At 38.9% G+C, this 24,913-nt stretch overlaps 1 protein-coding gene across 2 annotated transcripts in view; it reads left to right on the top strand.

Moving 5' to 3' along the window:
* Med14 (mediator complex subunit 14) overlaps positions 1-24,870 on the top strand; it is a 93,477-nt gene extending 68,607 nt beyond the window's left edge. The window contains exons 22-31 of one of the 2 annotated variants that reach the window (XM_087902493.1): positions 3,644-3,781; positions 6,111-6,222; positions 10,773-10,904; positions 13,238-13,420; positions 14,254-14,489; positions 16,003-16,182; positions 17,062-17,169; positions 19,310-19,435; positions 19,757-19,949; positions 22,554-24,870. In XM_087902493.1, the coding sequence (XP_087758619.1) occupies positions 3,644-3,781; positions 6,111-6,222; positions 10,773-10,904; positions 13,238-13,420; positions 14,254-14,489; positions 16,003-16,182; positions 17,062-17,169; positions 19,310-19,435; positions 19,757-19,949; positions 22,554-22,627 (1,482 nt within the window). In that variant the 3' untranslated portion in view covers positions 22,628-24,870. The remainder of the gene's footprint in view (positions 1-3,643; positions 3,782-6,110; positions 6,223-10,772; positions 10,905-13,237; positions 13,421-14,253; positions 14,490-16,002; positions 16,183-17,061; positions 17,170-19,309; positions 19,436-19,756; positions 19,950-22,553) is intronic. The other variant, XM_087902494.1, reaches the window with a different exon arrangement.
* Positions 24,871-24,913: the final 43 nt, after the last annotated feature.

Genomic DNA, 24,913 nt, shown 5'->3' with positions numbered 1-24,913 from the left:
GATGCAGCCCACATTCAGGATCCAACTTAGTTAAACCTCTCTGGAACCTGCTACATAGGCACACCTAGAACTTTGTCCTCTGTGCAACTCTAGATTCCTGCAGCTAACATTTCAGACTAGCCCTTACAGACCCCATGTATTTTTCTTTCTTCACTATTTTGGTAGTAGTATGGTACTACTATGTACTACAGTAGCTGCTTGGGAGAAGGTACACAGGAGATTGAGTGCAGATCATGGAGGGTGTCTGAGACCTTCTTGTGTGTTTGACAATGTTTTTTGTTTACTAATCTGAGAGTGCCTAAGTATAGAATTCTAGACTATGATCATCTTTTTGTTGTTGTTGTTTGTTTTGTTTTGTTTTTTGTGACATGATTTCTCTGTATAACAGCCCTAGCTGTCTTGGAACTAGCTCTTGTAAACCAGGCTGGCCTTGGACTCAGACATCTGCCTGCCCCTGCCTCCTGAGTGCTGGGATTAAAGGTGTATGTTCCCACCCGGCGGCTATGATTATCTTTATAAAATGTTTGAAGACTTGTTTCCTTTTTTGCTACATTGTATTGTGACTAACTTGAACCTTGTATTACTAAGTTGACTCTTCACATCTGAAAGCTCTGGGAAAGTTCTTTGTAAGATGCTTTAATTCTACCTTGTTTTCTGTTAGATGTTACTGCCTGGCCGGTAAAAGTTTACATACAGTGTTCTGCCTGTATGCCAGAAGAGGGCACCAGATCTCATTATAGATGGTTGTGAGCCATGATATGGTTGCTGGGAATTGAACTCAGGACCTCTGGAAGAGCAGGTTTGAAGACTCTGGTATTCATTCCAGGACAGTCTTCTTGGCCATACTCCCAAAGTCAGTAGTTTTAGGTCTTTGGGGGGGGGGGGCTTCTTGTGAATTTGCAGAGATTTTGTACATCCGATTCCCCAATTACAGGAGGTCAAAAGAGAGGAGAAAGAAAAACCTTCTCTACTTTAAATATATGGTTTTTAATGCCCGGGTTAAGTATGGTACCCTTTTAATTTTTATTTTGTTTAACATGGATGGATGTTTGGTTTGCACGAATGCCTATATACCACTTGTGTGCCTGCATGCCCTGAAACTAGAGTTACAGACAGGTGTGAGCTGCCATGTGAAAGAGGTATCTGGCACTGCTACTTCCAACGTGTCTTGAGGATCTGGATGGAAATAGCTTTGCCTCTTGGCTTTCCCCATGGCTTGCTTAGGATATGACTCTTCTTATCAGGTGGTTCAGCCATCTGCTTTACCATCTTCCAGAGTGCATCACTACTTTTTTTTTCTTTTTTTCTCTGACTTACTATTTTAAAAATTCTTTTCAGTAATTTTAGTGTTTCTTGTACATCTCTTTGAAAGACTTTGTTCTGGCATGCTTATTTGAAGACCAGGAAAGGGGTATTAAAAGGAGACTCAGGAACTGGGAATGTATCTCAGTGGATATGAACACTTGCTATGGTAAAAAGAAAGTTTGAGTTTAAATTCCTAGCACCTGTATAAAAAAAGAACAAGCCAAGCATGGCTGAATATAATTGTAACCCCATTGTTGAGTGGAAACAGGCAGATCACTGGAGTGTACTGGCCAGCCTGAATAGCTTCAGATTCAGTGAGACACTGTCTAAGAGGATGACCCAGTGCCCCTCCTGACCCCGTACTGCACATACATGCATACATACATACATATATACATACATACATACACTGAGAGACATTGTGTGTTTGCTTGAGACAAACTCTATTATCCTTGCTTAAGTTTTTAATTACATCTTATTTCGAAAGACTGTCTCATTTAGGATGGTTCAAGATTAAAATTATGCAATTTAAAGTGCCAACATTAACTGGCTGGAGGGGATGTACATGTTTGTTTTTTAGAAATGTATGTATATACATAGGTCATAGGTTGATGTCAGCTATTTTAATTCTTTATCTTCCTTTTTGTTGTTATTTGGGTTTTTTATTTTGTTTATTCTATACAGGGTTTCTCTGTGTATGCGGCACCACGCCCTGCTGTTTGTTTGTGAGATGGAGCCTTTCACTGATTTTTGGAGCCCACTGATTCAACAAGACTAGTTAGTCAGCAAGCTGCAGGGAGCCTACTGTCTGCATCTACCCAAACGCTGAGATTAAACTTTCTCAGTGCCATATCTGGCTTTTTAACATGGGTTCTGGGCATCAAAACTGAAATCTTTGCCAGGCAATAGTGGTGCACCCTTTAATCCCAGCACTCAGGAGGCAGAGGCAGGCGGATCTCTGTGAGTTTGAGGCCAGCCTGGTCTACAGAGCAAGTTCCAGGACAGGTTCCAAAGCTACACAGAGAAACCCTGCCTCGAAAAATACAAACAAACAAACAAACAAACAAAAAATCAAAAAGCAAAAAACTGAAATCCTCATGTTTCTGTACCAATAGCTTTATCAAGTACACCATCTCCCTGGCCTAGTTCTTTCACTTAGTTTGTTTTTTTTTTTTTTAAATTTTGTCGTATGTTCCTGGCTAGGGTCTAACCCAGCACTCCTCCTATTCCTGACTGTTATGTGCTGTGATTTCAGGCATGTGACACCATGCGATGGTAATACACTTAACTGTTACCCAGGTTTTCAGTCACATTTTCTAGATTAAGAAACTGTTAACAACAAAACCTGCTAAGTAATAGCCAGGTAGTGGCACACACCTTTAATCCCAGCACTTTGGAAGAAGAGGCAGGTGAATGTCTGTGAGTTGGAGGCCAGCCTGGTCTATAAAACAAGTTCCAGGACTGCCAGGGCTGTTACTCAGAGAAGCCCTATCTCAAAACCAAACCAAACAAACAAAAAGGTGAGACCCTGTGCCAGGCATGCTTGCCACATGCTTTTAGTTCCAACACATTAAGGTAGATCTCTGTGTTCAATTACCAGTCTGGTCTTACATACATAGTGAGTTCTATGTTAGCCAGGACTACATAGTGAGATCCTGTCTCATGCCACCACCACCACCACCAAAAAAGAAGAAGAAAAAGAAACCTTTTAGTAATAGGAAATTTTATGGTTACTTATATGGTTTGTCTTTCTGGGTCTGAGTATGCCAGGTCTCACAATATACTTATTTTTCTTAGGTTTTTTTGTTTGTTTGTTTGTTTTGGGACAGAGTTTCTGTGTTTAGCCCTGGCTGTCCCCGAACTCACTCTGTAGACCAAGCTAACCTCAAACTCTCAGACATCTTCCTGCCTCTGCCTCTGTACTGGGATTAAAGGCATACTCCTGGCTATTACTTAGGTGTTTTTATTATTAGCAGTTTTCCTTAATTTCATCTTTTTGTCCAGAATTTGTCATCTCTTTTAGCTTGTCCTTATATTGTTTTCAGGGATATACTTAATATGCTGCTGTTACAATATTCTCCATGATCAAACATGTTTTACTTAAGTTGGCAAGATGATTCAACATGTAAAGCATTTTCCATAAAGCCTGACAACCTGAGTCCTATCTGCGAAACCCCCATAGTGGAAGGGAAGAATTGACTCTGGCAAGGTGTTTTTTACCCACCACAGAAATGCTATGGTACACACCTGCACATGTTCACACACGCACATACACGAACACGTGTAAGAAAATACTTTAAAAATGCTTTTACTAATTTTTGCTCATTTATATCCTTAGACATTCCTGAACATGTTTGTTGACAGCAATCAGGATGCTCGGAGAAGATCTGTAAATGAGGATGATAACCCCCCTTCTCCTATAGGAGGTGATATGATGGACTCTTTAATATCACAGCTCCAACCACCTCAGCAACAGGTAACGTCTCCCTGAAATTCCACGGTCCCATCTGTGGAACTCCACAGCTTCTGTAAGTGTTAGCATTTCTTTGTTGAGAAGCAAGATGTCTTTGGAAGTCTCAACTAAGCCCAGGAAATCCTTAGGGAAAACAAAACTGGTGACGGAGACAATAAGACCTCCAAGGATAGGAAATGAACAGTAATGAAAAAGACATTGGCCTCAGGTCCTCGGATCACACATGTACTTAAAGCAAAGGAGTCTAGATGAAGAAAATAGTCATTTGCTGGATATGAAGTAGCCTGCTGTGGAGCAACCTCACTGTCTCCTGAAAGACAGCCGCTTTAAGTCTACTGATGTTCACTAAGGACTCTGCAGAGCCAGGGTATCATTTCAAAGGTTCTTCCACAGACAGCTTCACCAAGCCATATGATCACATCTCCAAAACTTTCAGCTCTTTTCTGACTCCTTCCTGCATCTGCAAGTTGAGCCCTAGCCTCTGACTACTCTCCCAGATGGAAATCTCATATCTAGGGCAAAAGGATTAGATGTGGGTAGATTAAGGAAAAGTCAGTGTGTTCTAGGAGCATTAGAACAGTTTATCACTTTGTAAAAACTCTAGGAATTCTTTGCCTTTTATTGTTGGTGTTGTTTATTTCTAAATCAAATGTCTGACAATGCCACTCAGAGTTCTTGGGGAGTCAAAAAAGTTTTGAGACTAATTGACCTTGACTGTCCTCATCTCCCTCAAACTCATGCCTGCCTGTATCTTCCAAGTCCTGGGATTAAAGATGTGTGCCGCCCCACCTGAAACTTTCTTTTTCACCACTTATTTATTTTGTGTGTTTGTAAGTGGCATAGCACATGTGAAGGGCAGAGGACAACTTGCTGGAGTCAGTTTTTCTTTTACCACATGGGTCCTGGAAATTGAACTCAGGCTATCAGTCTTGGTATGTTAAGAAGACTGGGTTGGAATGATGGAAATCAGAACAGTTGCAGATCTATGAGGAGGCGCTAAAGACTTGGAAAGACTGATATACTGGTAGATACTGCAATTTATTTATTTACTTTTTTGAGACAGGGTTTTTCTAACTAGCTCTGTCTGGCCTGGAGTTTATATGTAGACCAGTTTGTCTTTAAACTTATAGAAAGCCACCAGCCTCTGCCTCCTCAGTGCTGGCATTAAAGGTATGTTCCACCATATCTGGCTAGGCTAGTTAAACTTTTAAACGTTCATCAAATTGTGCATTTAATTTTTTTTTATTTTTGTTTTCTGGGGATGGTGCTTAGATGCACTCACTCATATTGGTCCAACATTTGACAAACTGTTGTAAGTTTTCCTCCAATAGTCTTTAACAAAACTAGGCTGTCTTGATCCTCTGGCAATAGAATGTATTACCTTTATACCAAGAATGCTTTGAAAGCACCAGATTCTGCATGTGGTTCTCTGCAAGAGGTTCATTGGTGTTGTAAGATTAAAATTCTTATGAGAGATATTATCTAAATCAAAGCTGGGCCTGTGGCAATTCCATGTGTGCAGTGAGCATGACAGGATAGTGCATGCTTTCTTTATTGACAAGCGATAAATTGTTATGGAATTTTATAAGCAGAGTCAGAAAGTGAATCAATATGAAGCTTTTTATTTAAGTAATTAATTTTTTATATATTACTATATGAGCCGAACACCTCAATTAATTTATTAGTTAATTTTTTTGTGTGTGTGAGATATGGTTTCCCAGTAGCTATGGAGCCAGTCCTGGGAACTTTCTCTGTATACCAAGCTGACCTCAAACCCTGCCTCTGCCTCCTGAATGCTGGGATTAAAGGTGTACACCACCACTGCCCGGCCAATAACTAGGAAACCTTTTCACTCTTGTGTGTATGCGTGCACACATGTGTGGGTGTCTGTATGCTGCTGAAGATTGGACCGGAAAGAGGTGTGCTACCATCTCACCAGCTACGTGCACCACTTTTTATCTGCTGCTAAAGAAGGTAGAAGTTAGAAATTAAAAGATTCACTGTGATTTCACAGATGTTAACATAAAAGTATTCAAATAAAGCTGTGCCATATAAAATGAGCAAAGTATACTGTGAAAGATAGAAGCAGTGATGTTGAAGCAAGTGAAAAATGAGGGTTGTATTGTTTTTCAAACCCTTGCAAGTCAGCATTCTTCCTGACCTTGTATTTTGCATAATTGATGTGAAATTTGAACAGTTCCATATGTAAATGTTTCCTATTGCCAATTAAAGTAGCAAACCCTAATGTCTGTCTATTGACAGACAGCCACACTTACACTCTCTGTGCTTGACCACCATGCCAACATTAACTTTTCTTTTCTTTTTTTTCCAGCCATTTCCAAAGCAGCCAGGAACTTCAGGCGCTTACCCTCTTACTTCACCTCCTGCGTCCTATCACAGCACAGTTAATCAGTCCCCCTCTATGATTCACACACAGTCTCCAGGTAAGATACAACTTATTCTCTTGTCCTGTTCATCTTGTGAATCCAAAACACAAACACCCAAGAGGAAGCACTATACAGGTGGCCTCAGGCTTCCAACAGATTCTTTTTCTGTTCTCTGACTAGATAATTGCCTGCTTTCGTTGAAGTAGTGTTGGGAAATTCACATTTATGGTATTTTAGGAGCACTTTATAATGTTTATTTCAAGTGTCCAGAGTGAGACACATGGTATCACTCCCAGGGTTGCTACTAATCTCATGGTCTGCATTAACGGTTGACAGTTGTAGGCTTAGGGCCAAATTTTACCCACTGCCTATCTGCTTCAGTAAATGAACAAATTGGAACAAAGCCTTTTCAGCCTATGCCCCTTTTCACTCTTTTTGTTTGTTTGTTTGTTGTTTGTTTGTTTGTTTGTTTGTTTTGAAATGGACTAATGTTGCCCAGGTTGGCTTTAAACTCACTTTGTAGCCCAAGATAGTCTTGAGGCCGTGATCCTTCTGCCTTCTCCTCCTAGTGCTGGGGTTATAGAGTACACCACCATGTTTGACTCCTATGTCATTTCTAGCCTTCTGCTCTCGCTTAAGCCTTGCTGGATGTGGCAGTGGTCTGCTCTCTAGTTCCCAGAGTCAGTCCCTTGACACCTTATTTGTCCTGACAAAATGGCTTTGCTGGGCCATCCTATGCACTGTAAAATGTGGGTGGCATGCCAAATTTTTACTTTTGACTGAATGATTCTTTGGATTTTTTTTGATACAGTGTTTCCCTATAGCTTTGGAGCCTGTCCTGGAACTCACTCTGTGGACTACGCTGGCCTTGAACTCACAGAGATCCCACCTGCCTCTGCCTCCTGAGTGCTGGGATTAAAGGTGTGTGCCATCACTGCTCGGAGGTAACAGATTTCTTAAGGGGTTAAAAAAAAACCTCTTACCTTCCAGCTCCCATAGTTAAATGAATATAATGAAAAATTAAATCACAAACTATTTTATCTAAAGATTTATTGTGCGATATTGCATGTAACATATAAGAAAATAATAATTTGCTAGGCCTGGTGATGTAAACTCATAATCTTAGCTACTTGGCAGGCTGGAATAACAGGATTGAAAAGTTCAGGACCTTATAAGCAGAAAAATACAAAATGGGATGGGGCATAGTTTAGTGTTTGAGTGCTTGTATAGCATACATGAGACCCTAGGTTCAGTTCTTAGTATTACAAGAAGAAGAAAAAGAAATAATTTTAAAAATTGTATAGTAAAAGCCTTTGATTTAATAGATTAGTCAACTAAAGGATGTTTTTATCATTCGAGGATGCTCAACATACTAACTAGATTTTGTGTGTTTGTGTCTATGATGGAACCCAAGGCCTCATACATGCTAGACAAATGCTTTACTATTAAGCAAGATCCCTAAGCACTTGAGTTTTAGTAATAAATTCAACAAATATGTTTACTTTACAATTTTCACCTTGTAAAGCAGAATTGCTAGCATGTGAGTTTTTTCCTTTATAAATTGCTCTTCCAAAATCTCTTAATACAGATATGTATGTATAAGTATGCATACATATAAGAAATGTGCATGATCCTGCAGAACTTGTTAATCTGATGAGAGATGAACTGGTCTGACTTATTTAATTTGCTCACTTCCATTTGTATCTGAGAATATCATAAAATACTTTCATTGGAGACATAGTAAGAATTTAGTGAAATAAATCCCAAGAAGTGTTTAGTCTGTAACCTGGCTGTACATGTACTTCTCTGATCAACCAGTTGTAATCTGCCTTGGTCCCAGATTAGACTACTTGATACTCCAAATGCCCTTGATCAGCCAGTCTCATCTTGGCATCTTCTTCCTCTGCTGCATGCCTCTCACAGCCACTCAGATTATTCTTCAGTTTATTACAGTGACAGGTGGTTTTTTTTTTCTTTTAAAAGGGGTCCTAAGGGAAGAAACCAGGCAGCCAAATCTTTGAGGGTTTTTTTTTTTTGTACTTTTTTAGGAAATTGAATTTCCTGGTTTTTGGAGGCTGTGTGTATGCTTCCTGTTAAGACTCCCTAACCATTGCCACCTGTAATGCCTCAGGTTTTGAGCCTTGCAAAGGGGCCATCCAGGCTTTTGAAAGACTGTTCGTTAGAGGACCAGACATTTCTTTCTTTTTTTTTTTGAAAGTAATTTTATTAAATTATAAAAGTTTCCATTTCTGCCCCTCTTCCTCCTCCCTCTTCGTCCCTTAGGGCAGTCAGGGTTTCCTGCCCTGTGGGAAGTTCAAGGTCCTCCCCCCTCCCTCCAGGGAGGACCAGCCATTTCTGCACTGGAGATGCTTCGTTGCCTTCTTCACCTTGATATGGGTCAAGATGAGACCTGAAGGGTGGGTTAAAGCGGGCCAGATGCAAGGACACAGACAATGTAGGTATTTCAGGCAGATCACACCATGTGTGTGGGAACCTGAAGTCCCAGAGGACATTGTCCTGAATGGCCAGAATATGAAGAAACAGGGCCTTTTCTAAAAGTTTGGTCTTTATTGTATCAGCCATCCATATTTGGACTATAATAGGACCACAAAAGGGCTCAGTTTTCTTAACAGAGAGGAACTAGTTTCAATGCTACAGAGGGAAGTTTTCTTAACTTTATAAGGTTGTGAAAGTCCTGAAGTTTTCCAAATCTAAGTGTGTGGTAGCCAGTTGGCTCTATGGAGCCTACAGCTTATCAAAGTTTCTTGGACTATAGCTTGAAGATTTGCCCAGAGTCATTAGACCCTTAGTGGGTGGGAGAGCTTAGGCCCTGTGAATACCAGAGAGGCACAGCTGGGGAGGAGGTAGGCAATTAGAGACCCAGAACCCTAGGGGAGTGTGTCTCTAGGAAGGGGGAGATTGTTGCATAGGAGGAAGGGGAAAATAAATTTTGATTGATTATAGTAGTAGGCAGGTATACAGTGAGTGCTTGCTACGAATATGCCAAGCCCTGTTCTAAGCACTTTACTCATTTAATCCTCACAACAAATTTATGGCATAGGTCCCATTATTATCCCCATTTTATAGAGAAAAACCAAGACATGGAGAAGTTAAGTCACTTGTCAGATCATACAGCTAAATAGGTAAATATAACACATAAGGGTTAATCAAGTTGACTGACGTTTATTGAGTATGAGATAGTATTATACAACATAAAATGAAATCCTATATTATCATAAAGAATTTGAAACCTGCTAATATTGAGTGATCATATAGCAAGTATTTATATGTTCTCCCTTTCAGAACCCTCAAAGTTAAAATCAGTCCCATGGCTTTAAGTGCCTGTCTCCATGCTTTTGTATGTATTTTAGACCTCATCCTGGAACTATTCACTTGCACCTAATATTTAGTGGATTGCCACAACTCTCTATGGCTGAAACTAAGTTCATGGTTTCCTAGACCTGAGTCATGATCCTTGCATAGGCATCCTAGTTCAGGAAGGGCAACCCCTCTGTCATCATGTTAGTCAGGCTGTAGCTAAAGACATGTAGAGCACTCTTTGCTTTTATACCCACATTGAGTTATTTACCAAATACTGTTGACTACCCTTTGTGTTCAACCCCAAATTCAAGCACCTTGCAGTACCTCAGCCATTCTTCAGTCACCTTTGCAGCTAGTTCCAGTCAGATTGATCCTCCTGGAACAGAAGTTAGTTAATGGCTTCTACTCCAGATGCTATTGGTTACCCAACATCTGAGGCAAATCAAATAACTTGAGTGGCCTACAAGTCCATATGTGATCTGGAACACAATTTACCCCTAAACTGCTCCCCTCCCTCCCCCCCCACACACAGGATTTCTCTGTGTAACAGCTCTGACTGTCCTGGAACTTGCTTTGTAGACTAGGCTGGCCTTGAACTCACAGAGATCCATCTGCCTCTGCCTCCCAAATACTGAATTACAGGCATATGCTACCACTGTCTGGCCTCTTATGCCACCCTTGTTTACTCTTTTCTAGCACCCTGGTCCCTGCCCTATCACACAAACTATCCTTTCTTTGGGGCCTTTAGAGTGACTCATCTGTTTTGCCTGGATTATCTTATTCCCTGTGCTATGTCCTGCATTTTCTTCCTGTCTGGTTCTTGTGTCCCTTTAGAGTCTTGACCTCTGCCACCACAAAGAATTGTCCCTTTCCTTTGCACTGGTTTTCTCCACAGCACTTGCCGTTACCTTATAGATTTATCATGCTAATTTTACTAGAATGCATACTCCATGAGGGCAGAAATTGTCTCTTATGTTAACAATGTCTTCCATGCCTAGAATAGTGCTTGGCAAAATAGGTGAGCTGATAAACTCACCTACTTGTTTATTAAAAAGTGTGTTGGACGCAATTTCTTTTCAGTTAGTGAGTATGAGGGTTATAACATGGACCTGTGGACTTGAACTTTCTTGCAATAGTGAAGTCTTTCCAATTTTCCTTCATGCTATTTATGGGACCTTTTCTGCTTGTCTCTATAGTCTCTAGGGAGATTTTTTTTAACCTGTGGTCCTTGGACAGGACATAATATGTGTCCTGTGAGATCATCTGTAATTATTTTCCTTTATTAGGAAATCTGCATGCTGCCAGCTCCCCCAGTGGGGCTTTGCGAGCCCCATCACCAGCGTCATTTGTTCCAACTCCTCCCCCATCCTCGCATGGAATCTCAATAGGACCAGGGGCCAGTTTTGCTAGTCCACATGGTGAGTCCATACACAGAAATCGCTGTAGCATTTAGAGCTTGATATGAAAGTAATTTTTGTTAAATCAAATTTCTTATTGAAAAATTAGTATTTATTTATTGAGATGTGGACAAAAATAGACATTTTTCTTAGTTTTTCAACACAGAGGCACTGACTGGTTGGTCTGTGACTGTCTTCTCTCTTTCCTTGCTCTGCCCTTCCTGTCACCTGCTGCATGCTTATTGGACTTTCTATATTTTTCTGTGCTTGCTCTCTAGCTTTTGACTTGTCCTCCTCTCAGATAGTTCCCCCTATCTGGTTACCTTACCATATGAATTGTTTTGAAACTTGAATTTTCAACTGAAAAAAATTTATTTTGAATGGATACAAATAAAGATCAGGTTGAGATAGCCAGTGAAATGTCCCCTTTGTGTTTGTTGTCATTTTGCTTGTTATACAAGATCTCACTGTATATCCCGGGCTGACCTTTAAATCACAGCAACACCCCCATCCCAAGTGCTGTGATTAAAAGCATAGTACAGGACATCTGACTCCAATGTTTTCATTTCACCAGCCATCTTATCTCTTTTCTCAGAGGCATTTTGTATCACTGATTTCAGATATATTTCTTAAGAATTATTTATTTTTATTTTATGCATATGAGTATTTTGTTCTCTTGTATGTATGTGTACCATGCACATACCTGGTACCCCTGGAGGTCAGAAAAGAACATCAGATCCGCTGGAATTGGAATTACAGGTGGTTATGTGCTTCTGTGTGTATGCTGGGAACCAAATTCTGGATTCCTTGCAAGAACAAGTGATCCTAACCACTGAGCCATTTCTCCAGCCCCTGATTTGGGATATATTCTTGCAGACCTGTTTTATACACACACTAACACACATCTCCTCCCCATCCCACATGGCAGTGAATTATCCATACACAATTCACTTAAATATCGTGAACACCATGGACATCAGAACCTAAAGAACTTCCTTAGTCTTTCAGCTGTTTTTAGCTAGGACTTTAATTATTACTAACACTGTTGTGTTTAAACATTTGTCAGTAAAAATTCCCCATCATCATACTACATGGCTTCATAGTATTCCTTGTCTGTGATTAAAAGCATAGGACAGGACACATGACTCTGATGTTTTCATTTCACCAGCCATCTTATCTCTTTTCTCAAGGGCATATATACCATAGCTAACTATTGTCCTGTATTATATCTATTTTGAATGTTTCTATTTTTTCCCCACAATTTAAAATGGTACCATATGTACTCACATCCATGATGATCACCTTAGGTAAGTTCCTAAACATGTACCACATTTGAGAAATTCTAAAGCTTTTGCAACATTGGGCTAATTGCTCACCTGAAAGGCTATACCAATTTCCTGTAGTCTTATTGGGGCAATGTCTGTTGTTCTGCGACATTACCAACATGGTATATTAAGATTTTCTAAAAATTTGGCCATTTACTAGGTGAAAAAATGGTGTTTTACTATTGGATATACATGTCTTGACTGTTAGTTAAATTTCACTTACTTGACGCAAACTTACTTTTCGAATTCCCATTTGTCTTTAGTGTCTTTTATTTTATTCTCACCAATTTATATACACCTTGCCTACTTTCTTGTGCTGTCTTACTTATTTATAAGACTTCCTTTTTTATAAGTCAAGATTATTTATTTTATCAGTGTATTATTTGGTGACAAAAGAATATAAACAGTATGTCAAAGGTGGTTTTGGTATAGTTTAAAATATCAAATTGCTAAGGAATCCACTGCTTTCAAAACTTGATTCTCAGTTCTATTTCTTAGTCAGTGTGGCCTTCGCTGAATAAAGAAATTGTGTAGTTTTCCTCTCTCATCCTTTTTTCAGTAGAATGGAAACATAATTTGCCAGGGCTGGTCTTCCTTTCAGTGGAACTTGATTTTTCTTTATCTGTTTGGAAGCTTGTCTGAAAGTAATTTATCCTTTTCATTTTTACAAGTCTTTAATCCAGTTTGAAAGTACACAAACTCTAGCTGGTATAGTGTTGCATGCTTTTAATTCTGGCACTTGGGAGGCAGAGGCAGGTGGATTTCTGTGAATTCAAGATCATCCTGGTCCATATAGTGAATTCCAGTCTAGCCAGGGGTATGCAAAGAGAACCGTGTTTCAAAAAACAAACACACAGAAAGTACACAAACACCACAAAATAGAGACTTAGGTATGATGTGTTTAGAAACATCAAGCTTTAGTGAAAGATAGCTATAATGGCTCACTATTTGAGGCTATGACTGTTGTCACATCCTTTGAGGACATTAAAATACATATTTTGAGAATCATCTATTTGCTTTTTTCTCTAGGAACTCTTGACCCTAGTTCTCCGTATACTATGGTGTCACCAAGTGGACGAGCAGGAAACTGGCCTGGGTCTCCTCAAGTGTCTGGACCCTCACCAGCAACCCGTTTGCCTGGAATGTCACCAGCCAACCCCTCTCTACATTCTCCTGTTCCAGATGCTTCTCATTCCCCCCGAGCTGGCACAAGTGAGTGTTGCCAGCATTGTGTTCTAAAGTATTACCAATATATGATTTCTGTCATTTGGCCCTGGCATAAAGTCACAGTGTATTTCTCAAATAAGGATTTCCAAACCTTAAACTTTGTTCCTTTGTAAATCAGTTCACAGTATTAATTAGCAAAGGGAAAATGTAGTAAGAAAAAGGGTTGTCTCCAGAAGTCTTAGGAGGTGAGTCCCAGCACCTCTGTCTACACAGCAACTGTTTGTCTACACTAGTGAACCATAAAAGATACCTTGTTAACCAACAAAACTATAGAAATTAAGAGAATTTTACAAATATATATGTTTACTTTTGTTACATAATTTTAGTGCTAAAAAAACCAATGCTTTGTTGGCTTATGATTCTGTACTTTGAGACTCTACTCAGCTTACTTGTGTGTCTGCAGTAGGAGACCTAACATAGCCTCAGTTGACATGACTTCTCTGTGCTCTATGTGGTCTCACACTTGATCATGGTTTTTTTACACAGTGGGTAGAAGTTAGAGGAAAGCACATGAAGTCCTGTACCTAGTCGAGCATCTCTTCCATTGTAATCTGTTTGGTTATGGCCAAGGAGATTCCAGGTTGAGAAGCAGATCCCATTTCCTTGAAAGAGTTCCTGCAGGGTCATGTTGAAAGGGGCCTGGAAACAATCAGGAGAATCATGGCAGCTGATTGTTGTCTGATGACTGACATAAGATTCCTTGGTGACAAGAAATAATTACAAGAGTCTCAGTTACATCATCTGTGATGAAGACAAAACAGACAATAATGGGATAGTGTGTATTTGCAAATGAAATTATTTGTTTTTCTTTCCAAAAGGTTCCCAGACAATGCCAACCAACATGCCTCCACCTCGCAAACTACCTCAGCGCTCCTGGGCAGCATCCATACCCACCATCCTCACTCATAGTGCCTTGAACATCTTACTATTACCCTCTCCAACTCCGGGCCTTGTGCCTGGCCTGGCAGGCAGTTACCTTTGTTCCCCACTTGAGAGATTCCTTGGATCTGTCATCATGAGGCGACACCTTCAAAGAATTATTCAACAGGAAACGGTACGAGTGCTATGTGACTTTCGAAGTGGTCCTTTTCAAAGGGAGAATAAAGTCTTTGTGAGGGACACTCTGTCACCTTCTTAACCATTTTGTTAGTATTATATATACTTCACTTCGTTGCCTAGCATTAAAGATGAACCCCATCATTTTCTCTTCTTAGGTTAGAGGGTTTTCCAGTTTACTGTTCTGTGTTTTCTAGATAATATGGCTAACCCTGACCTGGGAATAGGTTATTACATTGCAAGGAACCAACGCACACAAGGTCTCCCCTTGCATATACAAATGACTATTTGCTGTCTGGAATACCTTTGTAGGCAGACTGACTTTGAAGCTGAGTCTTCATCAAAATCAACATGTTGGTCATAGATGTTAGGGTTTAGTTTTAAAAAATACACGAGCAATCATATTTGTTTAAAAGCCTTGTAGAAACAGACATGGTGATAACCTTATGGTTATCTTATGGTGATAACCTTAAGAAATAGGTTGATATTGAGAGCAGTAATTCTATAGTCTGGCTGCTAGGTTTTCTGAGTTGTGCTCTGATGTAGATAGTATCTACCTGACTGGTAACACTTATGGGCATTCAGAGTGCTCCATGTAAAGCCTTAAGATATTATTTTGGTATGTGTTCTTAATTTATAGTTACCATTATTGCCAGAATCTGTGTGTATTAATGAAGTATCCAAACTGGTCACTATTTATAATATCTACTATACAGTAGTTACCTGAAAGTCATTTCACAATCTTATAGTCAGTTATTTTTTTTAATTTTATTATTATTATTATTATTATTATTATTTGGTTTGTCAAAACAGGGTTTCTCTGTAGCTTTGGAGACTGTCCTGGAACTCGCTCTTGTAGACCAGGCTGGCCTCGAACTCAGAGATTCTCCTGCCTCTGCCTCCCAAGTGCTGGGATTAAAGGTGTGCGCCACCACTGCCTGGCTTTATAATCAGATCTTGAAAAAGAATGTAAAAAACTATTTTAAGAAATTATTGCCTTGTTTGGATTATATAAAATAGTGTGTTTCATTTGATTTTCTTTAGTTTTAATTGTATTTTATGAGTGTTTTTACCTTCATGTCTGTGTATTAGATGTGCACAGTGCACATGGAGGCCCAAAGAAGGCATCAGATATCCCTAGAACTATACTTAGAGTTGTGAGGCACCATGTGGGTGCTGGGAAGTGAATCTACATCCTCAAGAAAAGCAGTTCCTGCTTTGATGTTTTTCATATGTGGCCATGATCTACTTTGATCAAATTCTCTCTTTGCCTTCTCTTGTCACTGTATCCCTTCCCAATATTAAGATACATTGAATAAATTAACATTCAGCTTAGCGATGATGTGAGCTGTGTTGCAGCCTTAGTTCTGCTACTTATGGTCCCTCTAATGTTGGACTCTGTGACTCTCATCTGGCTAGCCTGGACCAACTTAGTTGGTTTTCTATTGTGACAATTCTGTCAACAATATGTTTGTCTTTCCTTGTTTATTTGCTTCATCCTTGTTTTGCAGTTGCAGCTGATTAATTCCAATGAACCCGGTGTAATCATGTTCAAGACAGATGCCCTGAAATGCAGAGTAGCCCTTAGTCCCAAAACCAACCAGACCCTTCAGCTAAAAGTAACACCTGAAAATGCAGGACAGTGGAAACCTGATGAGCTTCAAGTTTTGGAGAAATTCTTCGAAACAAGAGTATGCGTTTTCTTTTTTTAAAATTTATTTGTTTTATGTATATAAGTGCTCTATCAGTATGCATATCTTTATGCCAGAAGAGGGCATCAGATCCCATTATAGATGGTTGTGAGCCACCATGTGGTTGCTGAGAATAAAACACAGAACCTATGGAAGAGCAACCAGTGCTCTTAACCAATGAGTCATTTGTCCAGCCCTGAGTGTGTTTTGTTTTGTTTTTTGTCAAGACAGGGTTTCTCTGTAGCTTTGTGTAACATGAGGGGGTCGGGCCTGTTTGTTTGTGGGTTTTTCTGTCCTGTCTGGCCCCCCAGCTGTTTAGTCCCAAAGTAAAATCACACCGAGATCTCTATAAGTTATAATGCTGATTGGCCCATTAGGTCAGGCTACTTATTAGCTAACTCTCACATATTGATTAACCCATTTTTCTGATCTATGTTAGCCATGTGGCTCAGTACCTTTTTCAGTTGGGGCAGCTCACATCCTGCTGCTTCGGTGATCTGGGCAGGAGTGGGAGGAATCAGCTTCCTCCTTCCCAGAATTCTCCTGCTCTCCTTGCATCATTTCCACTTCCTATCTGGTTTTTCCGCCTACACCCCTGCCTGGCCAATCAGCATTTTATTTAAAACATGATTGACAGAATACAGACAATTCTACCACAGCTTTGGAGCTTGTCCTGGAACTAGCTCATGTAGACCAGGCTGGCCTCAAAATCACAGAGATCTACCTGCCTCTGCCTCCCGAGTGCTGGGATTAAAGGCATGCACCATCATCCCCCAACCCAAGTATGTGTTTTTTAATGCATGCTTGTAATTTAGTCAGTGAACCAGAAAAGTCAAAGTAGAGTGAAGAGTAAGGTGATTTCTTTCCCCCCCATCATAGGTTGCAGGACCTCCATTTAAAGCCAACACACTTATAGCCTTCACTAAGCTGTTGGGAGCACCAACACACATCCTCCGCGACTGTGTGCATATTATGAAGTTGGAGCTGGTGAGTTACTGAGAAACAAAAGCTTTTCTGATGCAGAGAAATATTTATTCTTGTTCACTTATTTTGTTTACTTTTGATTTTTTCTCTTAAAATATGTTTCTTTCTTTTAATAGACTGGCCTCAAACTCATAGTTATTCATTGGCCGCTATAAAGGTTGTTAAAGGCTTAAATTGAATTAAATTCTTGACTTAAAATTTGGCTGTGACAAGATGACACAATTCTGCTATGTCTTTTCAATTCAGGATAAGGTGATAGATAGAGGAATTACCCAGTAACCACTCTCCAGCCATTCTCTGTTCAGAGTTCCCAGTAACTAACTCTTTTTGCAGAGATGATCTTATGAGAAGTGGAAATGTCTTGCTCCTATATTGTTATGTACTTGTGTCTATTTTTATTATAAAATATTTTTTATTTATTTGATAGCTGTGAAATATAGATACAGATATATTCATGTCACTTTGATAGATCCTAGTAAATTTTCCTCTGTAGAGGTTTACCAGTTTCTAGTCCCACAAGCACACCAAGCTCAGTTATCAATCTTTTTTTTTCTTCTCTTTTTATGTTTCTACCTTTGGTAGTTTCAGCTATTTTTTCTTTTCTTTTCTTTTTCTATGTTGAAAATTTACTTATTTTTATGGGCTGTTTGCTTGCATGTGTGTCTGTGTACCACATAAGTGCTCTAGGATACCTGACAGTAATGTCAGACTCCCTGGGGCTAGAGTTACAGATGATTGTGAGCCAAAGCCAGGTCCTCTGAAGAGGAGCCAATTCTCTTAACTGCTGACCCTAGCACCATTATTTATTTTTAAAAATTTATTTATTTTTTGAAATCTCAATTGTGTGTGTGTGTTGGTCTATGTCTGGGTTTGTGCATGTTAGAGCAGTGCCCATGAAGCCAAAAGAGGTCATTGAATTCCCTGGATTTGGTTGTGAGTTGTGTGACATGGGTGCTGGACACTAAACTTGGGTCCTCTGCAAGAACAAGCTCTCTTAACCTCTGAGCCATCGCTCTACCCCAAGATTTATTTTCATTTGATTTTGTATGGGTATATATGTGTATCTATATATATGTCATATGTGTGTGGGTGTGGGCGTGGGCAGAGGCCTAAAGAGAGGGCATTGGGTCCCTTTAAGCTGGAGTTAAAGTTAGTTTGATCCACCCCACGTAAGTGCTAGGAACTGAACTTGCTTCCTCTGGAAGAGCAGTGAGCACTCTTACCTGCTGAGCCATCTTTCTAGCCCCATACTGTGAGTATTTCTTAAAATTATTTAGTTTGAACCCTGGTGATAGTTGATTAGTTATTCTCTCAATCTCCCAGTCTTTTGATCTTGATATTTATCTGGTGGTGATTTGATTAGCCTAATACCTCCCTCATTTCTGTTCACATTTTACTATCCGGATTGGGGAGAAAGTTTTTTTGTTTTTGTTCTTTTAGTTTTATATTAACATTTGTCTTTTGATGTGCTAGTCTGTAACAGACCTTGTATGTCAGAAAGATGTCTTTGAGATTTTGAAGGAGTAATATCTGTCTGCAAAAGCACCAGTGAACTATCCTTCTAAACCATTGACACTATTTGCCTAGTTTGTTTAAGGAACCAGTTAGAAACAGGACTTGGAAACCTAATGGACCCCAGTCAATGAGAGCCTTAAGTGTCATGTGTTAGACCTTAATTGTGGGAGGGGGCAGCTTAAGTCATAGCGTACTCAGTATTTGTGAGCATGATTAGAGCCTCACTCAAGATGTGGCCCTGATAGTAGCTGTAAGCATGCACCCAACGAGTAAGCCACTGGGATTGCTAGGGGTTCAAGGAAGAAGCAGTGAAGCCCTGAGGTTTGATGGCTTCTTTGAAAACAGTGAAACAAAAGTAGCTGGATGTTGGAAACACTGTAGAAGCTGAAGTATTAGCCTTGGGAATAGTAATGAAGCATTCAGGAATGAATGAGAACAGAGCACACAAATTTACCCCCAAGTTTTCATTAGTGACTTCATGTATATTAGTGTATATTTCCTTCAAGAAAGTGCATGCTGTCTGAATGATTGAATAGAATGTGGAAGTCTTACCTCCTCAGACTCCAGACTAGATGTGATTTTAAATGTTAACAGGAATTTTGTTATAATTTCTCCCCTTTCACAACAGTTCCCAGACCAAGCAACCCAACTAAAATGGAACGTTCAGTTTTGCCTCACCATCCCTCCCAGCGCACCACCAATTGCACCTCCTGGGACACCAGCTGTGGTGTTGAAATCCAAAATGCTGTTTTTTGTAAGTAACACCTGACATCATCTGTGCATGTGCAGAGTTTCTGAGGAAACAGCCATGTGAAAGTAATAAAACAATTTGTTATGTTAGCGGTTATTGCCCGCTATAAGACCATATTTCTTCACTGTTCCCTTAGTAACAACAGAAATGTATTCAAGTTAGTAATTGTGAGACAATCATAATACTCAGTTGTTTGTCACTTTTTTATCTTATTTAATTTTCTTGTATTTGCTGTATCTTAATCTGAAAGTAAATGATAGTACCTTGCACCAATTAAGACAAATATTTGATTTTCTGTTTTTTATTTTCTTTGTGTGTCTACAGCTTCAGCTAACTCAGAAAACATCAGTCCCTCCCCAAGAACCTGTTAGTATAATAGTTCCAATCATTTATGACATGGCTTCAGGTACCACCCAGCAGGCAGACATTCCCAGACAGCAGAACTCTTCTGTTGCTGCGCCCATGATGGTCAGCAACATTCTGAAGAGGTTTGCAGAGATGAACCCACCACGACAAGGTACATGAGCAGTAGATAGTATTTTATTGCGTATATGTTATAAGGATTCCTTTGAGAGAGACCTGCCTCCACTTTCCTCCTCTTCTCCCTCCTTCCCTTCTCTGCACCCCAATCCTAGTACTAGCACTCTGTTGCCATGGCCCTCTTAGTGTCTGCTTGTTGCTTTCTTTCTTTCTCACTGGTTCTTCATTTTTGTCCATTTCTTTGCTGCCTGGACTTCATTTTTGTTAGCAATTTACTATTGGGACTGAGCCAGTTGCTAATGCCAGAAGCTTGTATTTATAGCACACATTGCCACAAAGCCCTAGGTTAGGATGATAGATTTTCTGTGGCTGTGAATTCCTGCCTTGCCATCAATACCTGCCACTCTGTACATCACAAAGTTGAATGCATGTTGGTTTCTCATACTTCATGGTTCGATCATGAACAGAATACTATTATTAAAAGTTGTGTATCTTCTAAATGTTTTGTGAAGAATAAAAGCTGATACAAATGGCATCACTGCTTTTTGGGCTTCTTATGTAAGTGTCAGGTGGGTGCAAGTGAGCCTTTTCCCTGAGCGCACAATGAAGCTCTGAGACTGGACATTTCCGAAGAAACCAGTGTTTCTTGAAAGATAAATAAGGTTGCTTCGATGCTGGAGTAGCCCACACTTAACATGTGACTCCTGGCAATACCTAATTTGGGGTTCTAAAACATGAAGCTCAGCAAAAAGAACTTTTTTTTTCATTTCTAATACTTAGAAATTTAAATGGATGTTCACTCATGTCTAATGCCAAGGAAGTCCTCTTTATCCCTTGCTAACACAATTATGGTAAACAAGGAAAAAGCTGTTCTCTGAAACATTTTTAGGTATCACAGTATGAAAAGTTTTAGGGATCCTGAGGAAAATGAGGTTGTTTGGTTTTTTGTTTTTTTTTGTTTTTTGGTTTTTTTTTTTGGCTATTTGTTCCCCACATCATACCTAGGTAAGATCTTGCTTCAGTTTCTAAGGAATATACTGGGCAATAGAGAGCAGTATGCTTCATTTGTTCTAGTACTTTTACTTCTGACACTTCTCTGCTTTCATTCTTTGACCTATCTCTTCAGCTGAAAATAATCCTCAGGAATCAAAATTTAAAACTGCCAGAATTCTCAAAGTAGCAATGTAGTAGAACTCTGATAAGCACAATTCCTTCATATAGACATGACTATTATCATTTTTATGTATTATATCTTCTGGAATTTAAAAATTATAAGGGAAATGTTTTGATCCTATTATGATCAAGCAGATTTTTCGGCCTATCAATGAAAGTGTCAAAGAAGTGTGTATGCATGTGCCTGTGCATACGCACACACATCCATGCACACACATGCGCGCGCACACGCACCTACTTCAGTTCTTTAAGAAGTTGGTAAGGTATTGTGGGAATGCTTTCTTTTTTCTTTTGTTCCTTTTTTGGCTGGACAAACTTTTGGGTTTCTTTTGTCCTTTTGTTCTGTACCTTCATTTTCCACTGCTTGGAGCAAAGGCTCTCAGTGACTTGCACAGAGTCAGTGTGCCCTGCCCCTTGACAGAAGGCCATCATCCATACAAGGGCTTCTTCAGTTTTCCCCTTTTAAAAAGGTAGTGTTAAAAAACATGTTCTAGTGGGAAAGATCCGGTTTATTTTATAATATTTAAGTATTTGAAATATTTCATAAGAACTAAGCAGCAGAGAGAAAGTTGAGGATGAGGTATCAGTGGTGACTCTACAAATCGAATATTTAGATTTTTGATATGTGATATTTAGGCTTCCTCGCCCATCTCACATTGAAGAGCTTTGAAGAAAAATCCCAGCTTAGTCCAGTGCTTTAATGGACACTCAATCTTTAATCTCAGCACTTGGAGGCTGAAGCAGGAGGATTTTGAGTTCTAAGCCAGTCTGTGTTACATAGTGAGACTATTGTCTCATGGCAACCAAAAAGGAAAGAATAGGAAAAAAAATAACTTTTAAGTATAAATACACCTTTTTTCCCTTTAAAAAAACAAAACAAAATAAAATAAAAATCCCACTTTATTTTTGCATTTAATTGACTTCAGTCTTAAGGTATAACTTTAGAAAACAAAAGTGCTCAGTGTCATAGCAAGAGTAGTGCTTAGTAACCACAAAGCGCACGTTCCCATTGTCACAGAATGTTCTATTGGACAATATTCCTATTACCTATTGGAGGCATTCTCGTCTGACCTCTCATGCAGTATTAGGAGGACATCACCGAGGTTGTAAGCAATGCATAAATATAATTTAGAACTTGTCATTAAATCCAAAACGCATAAGCATTCTACAGTGTTCAATTTTAAAGTCTTATCCACTGGGACACTGTTTCTATGCACCGAGGGCGTCTCTTTCTCTCTGTTTAAACTTGACAGTTGCCCCAGATTTCTTCCTGAGACAAAAGCAAAACCCCACCCAAATATAATATGCTAGTCCACACCAGATCTCATCGCCTAAAAATCTGAATAGTTTGAAATACATAGTCCTTTATTTCAAATTCGTAACTGATTTTAATCAACGCCCCCCTCACCGGTGTGTTAACGTCTCTCCTGTACTGCGGATAGCTAATGACCATTTTTCTCTGTTGCAGGTGAATGCACAATATTTGCAGCTGTTCGTGATTTAATGGCTAATCTTACACTGCCCCCTGGTGGGCGTCCATAGACACTATTTTTAAACCAGGAAGGCTGACAAATGAAAAACAACACACACACAAAAAAGGCTGAATTCAGCCATCAATTTTTAAAAGGAAAAGGACTTTTTAAAAAATAAATAAATAAATAAATAAATAAAAACCTTAAAAGCTAAATATTCTAAACTGGCAAAACTTTTCAGGGTGCACTTTCATCAAAAAGACCATCAATCTTTTGTATAGTGAACTTGTATAGTATGTTTAAATGCGACACATTTCAAACTAGGTAACAAATCAGTGTCCACTTGCCAGTAATAGATTTAATATTCTGTTTTATACTATAAAGTAATGAAAATGCCAAACATGTTTATTTAATTGTTTTCTTATGTTTTGGGTATAATGGTCTCTTTTGATTTGGGTTTTTTTGTTGTTTTTTTTAAAGCAGGTCTGTCTTTTTTGAATACTGTAAAACTGTGACAAACTTTTTATTGAAGTTGTATTTTAATATGGCCGCTTTGAATCCTTACACAGAAATGTTTTGGGAGCTGTTAAACATATCCCAAAGAAGCAATATTTAATAAAACTAGGATATAAAAGTGACAGTCACTTGTGTGTGTATAAGCTCTCCAGAGTTCTTAGGGCCTCCCTTCATATTTAACCTGGTGGGGCCAGTCAGTTTTTAAATTACATATGTCTGAAATTTGACCAAAAACATTTTTTGTTTTAAGGTTGATGTAGTTTCTTCAGACATTCCTAACTGGTAACTAAATGCTAACATTTAGCACCTCGGTTGTTTTTCAGTATAGGATTTGGGTAAAATGAAAGAACTTTGTCTTTGGAAAGAGACAGTAAGTGATTTATAACGATCAAGGATCCCAAATAATGCAATTATTCTCATGTGTGAAGAAATGGGAACCTTTTATTAGGAAAATGTCATGTAAAGGATACTTCTGCATACAGCATTAACTAGGAAGCAACAACTTGAATGCTCTAGTTTGCATGAGGTTTCAGTGACACTTCTTTATCTTATTTTACTTCTTACCTTCCCCAGCACAATTGGGGTTGTTTGGAGCAATCTTAATTTAATTCATTGTCAGCAAAGCAATAGGATATTTTGCTGGACACAACCTGGTCCAGTCATTTGAAAAGTCCACAGTGCAGGGCCTGTCTAGGGTCCAGTGGAGTTTCTGGCACTGGTACCTCTCAGTAGGATTTCTTTCTAGAGTACTATACTGTCTCTTACAGCCAGTCAGGGACTTTTTAAGCTTTGGTGAATACGATCTGATTTAAATGTCTTCTGATAACTTGATGTTATTTGGAGCAGTTTTTTTTGTTCTATGTTTTTTAATGATAATCATGCTGAGTTATATCTAGCCAATGTAATATGGTCCTTGATGAAATTTTAGATGTTTGTCTGATTCCATTTTAAGGTGATTAACTGAGATTCTATAACTATAACCACCAGATTCTAGTTTTAAGCATCTCATTGCAACTGTATCATATGTTCTCAACTTTGCTTGAATCTTTGTTTCCAGTCAGAGTTAAGGCCTTTTTTGTCTTCTGTGTTTCGTTTCTGCCTTCATCTCCTGCTTTTCACCAAACTCTGACACTTTTCCAGAGTAGGTGACTAAACTTTTATTCTTCCTTTAACCTAACCCTTTTCTCCTTCTGTTTTCTCTTCACAGTGGTAATCACATGGGTTTGGCAATCTAAGATGTCTTAATCAGGAATCAGCCCTTTTCCATTGGAAGCTGAATCCTATCTTTCATGTAGAAATCTACATGTATATACAAGAAATGTATTTTTATCTGCAGGATATTGTTTCAAATAATTTTATTAATAGAATTAACTTTTCAGGTATTTTCTCTCTTAAGTGTGGTTTTCGAAATGTTAATTGTATTTTTATACATGATGCATTCAATGGCTACTTTTTCTTAATTATAACACCTTTGAATGCATTGTGTAAATCAAATAAGATAGGATTCAATGAACAGAATTTAATTTTGATTTAAGAGTAAACAAATGAATTTGAATTTTGATATCATGCTTGGTACTTGGAATTGGTATATACTTTATTAAAGCTTGGAAATACTTAGCATTTGAATCGTAACTTTCATCACAAACCATGTCTTTTGCCTCTTTTGTTAACTAGGTTCAGTCAAAGAAACTGGATTCCATAGTGGTTTTTCTCTAATAGGTGGTTTAACTTTAAGGTGTTTTCAATGTGATTTTAGTATTTACAGTAATAAATAAAATTTATACAAGTTTCAGAGAACTACCAACTCTCTAGTTAATTCTGGTGAAGATATTTTGGGTTG

This window comes from Myodes glareolus, chromosome X (genome assembly GCF_982192425.1).
Source record: "Myodes glareolus chromosome X, mMyoGla1.1, whole genome shotgun sequence".
NCBI classification, from domain to species: Eukaryota; Metazoa; Chordata; class Mammalia; order Rodentia; family Cricetidae; genus Myodes; species Myodes glareolus.
Note: the sequence above shows the minus strand (reverse complement) of the source record. Positions and strands in the feature narration are given on the sequence as shown.